The sequence below is a fragment of the Gigantopelta aegis genome, unplaced genomic scaffold (genome assembly GCF_016097555.1).
Source record: "Gigantopelta aegis isolate Gae_Host unplaced genomic scaffold, Gae_host_genome ctg8540_pilon_pilon, whole genome shotgun sequence".
Lineage (NCBI taxonomy): Eukaryota > Metazoa > Mollusca > Gastropoda > Neomphalida > Peltospiridae > Gigantopelta > Gigantopelta aegis.
This window is the reverse complement of record NW_024536580.1, coordinates 1-7,477: the sequence shown is the minus strand read 5'-3', so window position 1 is coordinate 7,477 and position 7,477 is coordinate 1. Positions and strand designations below refer to the sequence as shown.

General features: G+C 39.4%; 1 protein-coding gene across 1 annotated transcript; it reads right to left on the bottom strand.

The window, feature by feature from the left end:
* Positions 1 to 815: 815 nt before the first annotated feature.
* On the bottom strand, positions 816 to 7,471 carry LOC121367039 (phosphatidylinositol phosphatase PTPRQ-like). Its single transcript, XM_041491232.1, has 6 exons — positions 7,386 to 7,471; positions 3,717 to 3,813; positions 3,230 to 3,300; positions 1,855 to 2,273; positions 1,306 to 1,393; positions 816 to 985 (listed from the first exon to the last, which is right to left on the bottom strand). Exons 3-6 carry the CDS (start codon positions 3,285 to 3,287, stop codon positions 897 to 899), a joined length of 654 nt encoding a protein of 217 aa, XP_041347166.1. The 5' UTR covers positions 3,288 to 3,300; positions 3,717 to 3,813; positions 7,386 to 7,471; the 3' UTR covers positions 816 to 896.
* Positions 7,472 to 7,477: the final 6 nt, after the last annotated feature.

Genomic DNA, 7,477 nt, shown 5'->3' with positions numbered 1-7,477 from the left:
TGTCGTACATCTTTATAAAGGTTGCCTGTTCATGAATGCAGACTGGATACATAAACAAGGCATATTAGACATCCATAGACAAATGTGTCTGTCGTACATCTTTATAAAGGTTGCCTGTTCATGAATGCAGACTGGATACATAAACAAGGCATATTAGACATCCATAGACAAATGTGTATGTCGAACGTCTTTATAAAGGTTGCCTGTTCATGAATGCACACTGGATACATAAACAAGGCATATTAGACATCCATAGACAAATGTGTCTGTCGAACATCTTTATAAAGGTTGCCTGTTCATGAATGCACACTGGATACATAAACAAGGCATATTAGACATCCATAGACAAATGTGTCTGTCGTACATCTTTATAAAGGTTGCCTGTTCATGAATGCAGACTGGATACATAAACAAGGCATATTAGACACACATAGACAAATGTGTGTGTCGTACATCTTTATAAAGGTTGCCTGTTCATGAATGCAGACTGGATACATAAACAAGGCATATTAGACATCCATAGACAAATGTGTCTGTCGAACGTCTTTATAAAGGTTGCCTGTTCATGAATGCACACTGGATACATAAACAAGGCATATTAGACATCCATAGACAAATGTGTCTGTCGAACATCTTTATAAAGGTTGCCTGTTCATGAATGCATACTGGATACATAAACAAGGCATATTTGACATCCATAGACAAATGTGTCTGTGGAACATCTTTATAAAGGTTGCCTGTTCATGAATGCATACTGGATACATAAACAAGGCATATTAGATATCCATAGACAAATGTGTCTGTCGAACATCTTTATAAATGTTGCCTGTTCATGAATGCACAGTACGTGGACAATTTGGATGACAGTTATAGACGGGTTTCACTGTATGTGCTAATTATATACTCACGTCCACGTGACTTGCGTTGATGTAGTCAGAATCAGGGTAGTTGGGTAGTTTGGACAAAACTACGCGGTTGTTGTCATCTGAAAAAAACTAAACAATTATTCATGAAAAGGGTAAAAAGTATGAAGGTATGAAGATGTTTTGTTTTGTATGTATACTTTCCATTAAACCCTACTCTAAAAAGAAACACCCAAGATACCTTAAAATAAAATAACATAATTTAACACATATCAATAAAAATGTTTATACAAATTAATGAAAGATCAAAAGAATGAATAAAAAAATATGTCGTTTTATTAATCCACCCCATCAATATGGATCACGGAAATCACCCTTCAAAACTTCTCAATAACACCCCAAAAAGACAATCCTTAAACACACCAAAATATAATTGACTTACACGGGTAGTAGCCAACAAATCTGTTCTTTCTTTTATGTTGGGATTTCTGTGACTCTGTATAGGGATGTTTAAATCCACTGGGTAGTTTCTGAAATCACACATTAACAGAACACATGATCCTGGATATAGCTATGTTAGAGAAAGTGTTAACACTTAGATGTCCCTAAGCAGAATAATCTAAAAATGTTGTTCATATTACTGAATTACAATTTTTCTATACCAGAATCATATCATTATTTCTGTTGTGTTATCATTTTAGGTAGTCATAATAATATTTTCAATGTATTCAGAGACAACATGATCATGAATAAAACAAATCAGAAAGTTTGTAACCAATTGTACGTTCTGGCAACCGTATATCGATTAGAGGTACCACGCATGAATTTAGGCAGCTATGTTTGGTAAAGTAATTATTTTTTAAACAAAATTTAATATATATATATATATATATATATATATGTGCGTGTGCTTGCGTGTATGCGTGCGTGCGTGTGTAATACATTTTTTTTTATTACTATTATTATATTATTAGTGTTTTGGATGTCATACCAAGAACTCTGTTTCAAATCCTCCGCGTTGGTTCCTGATTCGATGAATTACAGTTTCAAGCTCCGTCATGTCAAACCCTCTTTTCGGTAGACTGGTCGTCTTATTATAATAGGCATCATGTTCATCAACGTCATTTCCTGTCTGATCTTCATCACCCTTATCGTCTGCTTCTATAATGGCTACGGCATCAGTAATATCGTCATCATCTTGGTCGCTAATCTTCACGTTACAGTATGTGTTACCTCCCTTGGCTTTGTCCATGTTATCTCCATTTCCTTTTTCATTATCAGCCTTTACTGTTTGCTGCATAGCAACCACGGGGGCATGGTCTGGTTGATGAGGTATGGGTTGTTCCTTCAACGTCAACGTCATGCCAACATTGACATAGACGTTTGATTCTCCCACTTCGTGAGGTTTGTCTGAAATGTATTTAACTACATAAACAGGTGTGTTATAGCTCATTCCAGGCGTATAGGCAGACCGGGGGGGGGGGGGGGGGGGGGGGGGGGGGGGCGGTGTGGTATGGGTGGGTGTCGAAATGCACCTGCTCCAGTCAAATTAAATTTGTTAGGGTATTTTCCGGGGAGGCATGACCTAACTTCCTAAAATCTGGACCCCCACCTGCAAGCTGTTCTGTACATGTCTCAAGCAAAGGTCTTGTTATGCACTGTCCTGCCTGTGGCAAAGTTTATTTAAAATACCTTTGTCTGCTTTATTGGTAACAGAAGCGTATGTGGATGCAATGTGTTCCTGTCTTTGTTTGGACAGGAAATAAATGTGTATCTGTTAGACGTAAAACAGCTTTCTCCCAATTCTTCCCTTTCAGATATCATGTAAAAGAATGCTTTCTCCCAATTCTTCCCTTTCAGATATCATGTAAAAGAATGGGAATACTTTGAAGATAGGGTAGTCTTCAAACAGCCGAAAATTAGTTTTTCTGCCTGATCAAACCTCACAGCTGACCGATTGCTGTATTTTTCAATCCAATTAGTGCCACGTGACTGGCATATCAAATGTCGTGGTATATTTTATGTGTGCAAATATCTATATAAAAGAGTCCTTGTTTACACTGACAAAAACACGTCAGAATTATAAAATATTTGACATCAAATAACTGGTTATACATCTACATGTATATGTTATTGTCCCTTGACATTCAATAGTTGGTGATACATACAAATAATAATGTCCCTTGATGGTGTCGTTATGCAATTTTATAAGTATTTTTGTTTCTTTTAGAAAGTTTGCTTTGATGAAAATTACAATGTATTTGGTCCGCTTGTTAAAACTTAAAGGTGGTTGACAAAATGTAAATTCATTAGTTTGAAGCAGGTCTAAAAACTGATCAATAGAGTAAAGTATTGAGAAGTCCTACCCGTGTTTCTTGAAGGTCTTCCCAAAACAAGTGTTTCGTGGGAATTATCTTTCCGCATTCGCCTCCTCCATCTTTAACAAAAAAACAAAAACAGAATTTGAATGAGAATTTAAGCTTGGTGTCAAAGTAGCTATGATCACACTGCTACATTAATATAGTTTTGTTTTCATAGTGCTTGTAACAAGAGTACACAGTGTATACCGGCGGGATTCGAACATACCGTACTAATTTGCATGGCATTTGACAGTCCATGTCCTCATGTTTTGCCCACCGACCTCGATGGTGTTGTTGTAAAGCCATCGTACTAAAGATTGATAGGTTCTGGGCTCAAACACAGAGCGAATTTAACGACTTGGTCGGTAGGTGTAATACCACTACACCATCTTCCTTCTCGTTATCCACTAAACACTACTCACTAACCCCCTGTCCTGGACAGACAGACCAACTAGCTAGGGTGTCTATAGTGTACTATGAAACATCTGATCACCTGACAAACACCACCACGATGACGACCACGATGATCACGACAACAACAGCAACAACAATGCCGGCAATGAGTAAAATATCGTTCCCAGAGTCAGTCTCTGTAATTAATTTAAACAAAACACTCATTAGCATAATAACAAATTAGACATATTTTTAATATTAAAGGTACATGATACACCAAACACGCTGTACACGTTCATGTTAAGATTGTTAATCCCAAAGGTTTGCAAATAGAAGAGCCTTCTTTTATCGACAGTTCCAGATTTTAACAGCTTAGATTGTTTTCAAAATAGCAACCCAAGAGTTTTGACAGGAGAAGTATATAATATGTAATTAGGAGAGGTTGTCTGACAACCTCCAATTCTTTTGCACATTCAACATTCCACTTTGTCTTTTGATAAATGTTTGAACGAGCCAATATTTTATAGCCCTAATATCTATATCTATACAAAAGCCTTTCTACAACTGCATTTGGCATAACAAATGGATCTCTCAGATAACACATTTTTAACACTAGTGGTAAAATGGACACGTTGTTGAAAACCCATGATACGTTTCATAATAAACAGTGTTTGGTAACTTATTATGGTGTTGTTCAAGCAATTAAAATAACATAGATAAATAACGATTATTCAGCCAGAGTCATTATGGATGATACTAATGATATGAGAAAACTCCAAAACCTATATTTTATTAACTAAAATTAACATTATAAGTGTAGAATCAAAATGGGAAAGACTCTTTCATTCTAAAATTAATTAGACAATAAATAAGGTAATAATGTTTTCTAGTGTTATTAAACAAAACAAAGTTTACGTTACCAGTGCAGTCAACTCTTATCCAGGATCCCTCACACCCTCCTCCACACGAACCAGTCACTAGTGTCATTAAACAAAAGAAACTTCACGTTACCAGTTACCAGTACAGTCAACTCTTATCCAGGATCCCTCACACCCTCCTCCACACGAACCAGTCACTAGTGTCATTAAACAAAAGAAACGTCACGTTACCAGTTACCTGTACAGTATTCTACTTTCCAGGATCCCTCACACACTCCTCCACACGAACCAGTCACTAGTATCATTAAACAAAAGAAACGTCACGTTACCAGTTACCTGTACAGTCAACTCTTATCCAGGATCCCTCACACCCTCCTCCACATGAGCCAGTCACTAGTGTCATTAAACAAAAGAAACTTCACGTTACCAGTTACAGTACAGTCAACTCTTATCCAGGATCCCTCACACGAACCAGTCCTCCAACAAAAGAAACTTCATGTTACCTCGAACCAGTCACTAGTGTCATTAAACAAAACCAAACTTCACGTTACCAGTTACCTGTACAGTCAACTCTTATCCAGGATCCCTCACACTCTCCTCCACATGAGCCAGTCACTAGTGTCATTAAACAAAAGAAACTTCACGTTACCAGTTACCAGTACAGTCAACTCTTATCCAGGATCCCTCACACCCTCCTCCACACGAACCAGTCACTAGTGTCATTAAACAAAAGAAACGTCACGTTACCAGTTACCTGTACAGTATTCTCCTTTCCAGGATCCCTCACACACTCCTCCACACGAACCAGTCACTAGTATCATTAAACAAAAGAAACTTCACGTTACCAGTTACCAGTACAGTCAACTCTTATCCAGGATCCCTCACACCCTCCTCCACATGAGCCAGTCACTAGTGTCATTAAACAAAAGAAACTTCACGTTACCAGTTACCTGTACAGTCAACTCTTATCCAGAATCCCTCACAGTCAACCTCCTCCACACGAACCAGTCACTAGTGTCATTAAACAAAAGAAACTTCACGTTACCAGTTACCTGTACAGTCCCTCACACTCTCCCCCTCTCCAGGATCCCTCACACACTCCTCCACATGAACCAGTCACTAGTATCATTAAACAAAAGAAACTTCACGTTACCAGTTACCTGTACAGTCAACTCTTATCCAGGATCCCTCACACCCTCCTCCACATGAGCCAGTCACTAGTGTCATTAAACAAAAGAAAATTCACGTTACCAGTACAGTCAACTCTTTTCAGGATCCCTCACACCCTCCTCCAACAAAAGAACCAGTCACTAGTTTCATTAAACAAAACAAACTTCACGTTACCAGTTACCTGTACAGTCAACTCTTATCCAGGATCCCTCACACCCTCCTCCACATGAGTCAGTCACTAGTGTCATTAAACAAAAGAAACTTCACGTTACCAGTACAGTCAACTCTTATCCAGGATCCCTCACACCCTCCTCCCCTCGAACCAGTCACTAGTGTCATTAAACAAAAGAAACGTCACGTTACCAGTTACCTGTACAGTCAACTCTTATCCAGGATCCCTCACACTCTCCTCCACATGAGCCAGTCACTAGTGTCATTAAACAAAAGAAACTTCACGTTACCAGTACAGTCAACTCTTATCCAGGATCCCTCACACCCTCCTCCCCTCGAACCAGTCACTAGTGTCATTAAACAAAAGAAACGTCACGTTACCAGTTACCTGTACAGTATTCTACTTTCCAGGATCCCTCACACACTCCTCCACACGAACCAGTCACTAGTATCATTAAACAAAAGAAACTTCACGTTACCAGTTACCAGTACAGTCAACTCTTATCCAGGATCCCTCACACCCTCCTCCACATGAGCCAGTCACTAGTGTCATTAAACAAAAGAAACTTCACGTTACCAGTTACCTGTACAGTCAACTCTTATCCAGAATCCCTCACCCCCTCCTCCACACGAACCAGTCACTAGTGTCATTCAACAAAAGAAACTTCATGTTACCAGTTACCTGTACAGTCTTCTCCTCTCCAGGATCCCTCACACACTTCTTCACATGAACCAATCACTAGTATCATTAAACAAAAGAAACTTCACGTTACCAGTTACCTGTACAGTCAACTCTTATCCAGGATCCCTCACACCCTCCTCCACATGAGCCAGTCACTAGTGTCATTAAACAAAAGAAAATTCACGTTACCAGTACAGTCAACTCTTTTCCAGGATCCCTCACACCCTCCTCCACATGAACCAGTCACTAGTTTCATTAAACAAAACAAACTTCACGTTACCAGTTACCAGTACAGTCAACTCTTATCCAGGATCCCTCACACCCTCCTCCACACGAACCAGTCACTAGTGTCATTAAACAAAAGAAACTTCACGTTACCAGTACAGTCAACTCTTATCCAGGATCCCTCACACCCTCCTCCACACGAACCAGTCACTAGTGTCATTAAACAAAAGAAACTTCACGTTACCAGTTACCTGTACAGTCAACTCTCCTTCCAGGATCCCTCACACACTCCTCCACACGAACCAGTCACTAGTATCATTAAACAAAAGAAACTTCACGTTAACCGTTACCAGTACAGTCAACTCTTATCCAGGATCCCTCACACCCTCCTCCACACGAACCAGTCACTAGTGTCATTAAACAAAAGAAACTTCACGTTACCAGTTACCTGTACAGCCTTCTCCTTCCCAGGATCCCTCACACACTCCTCCACACGAACCAGTCACTAGTGCCATTAAACAAAAGAAACTTCACGTTACCAGTTACCAGTACAGTCTTCTCCTATCCAGGATCCCTCACACACTCCTCCACACGAACCAGTCACTAGTATCATTAAACAAAAGAAACTTCACGTTACCGTTACCTGTACAGTCTTCTCCTTCCCAGGATCCCTCACACCCTCCTCCACATGAACCAGTCGAGTGATCACATTTCGCAGCTTTATTCAGACAGTGT

What these genes read in the sequence shown, in the direction of transcription:
- LOC121367039 (XM_041491232.1), bottom strand. Translation starts at nt 3,287, where the DNA reads ATGCGGAAAGATAATTCCCACGAAACACTTGTTTTGGGAAGACCTTCA. An exon ending in GATTTGAAACAGAGTTCTTG is followed by an intron (nt 1,394 to 1,854) that starts GTATGACATCCA and finishes GTGTGATTTCAG; the next exon opens with AAACTACCCAGTGGATTTAA. An exon ending in ATTTGTTGGCTACTACCCGT is followed by an intron (nt 986 to 1,305) that starts GTAAGTCAATTA and finishes AGTTTTTTTCAG; the next exon opens with ATGACAACAACCGCGTAGTT.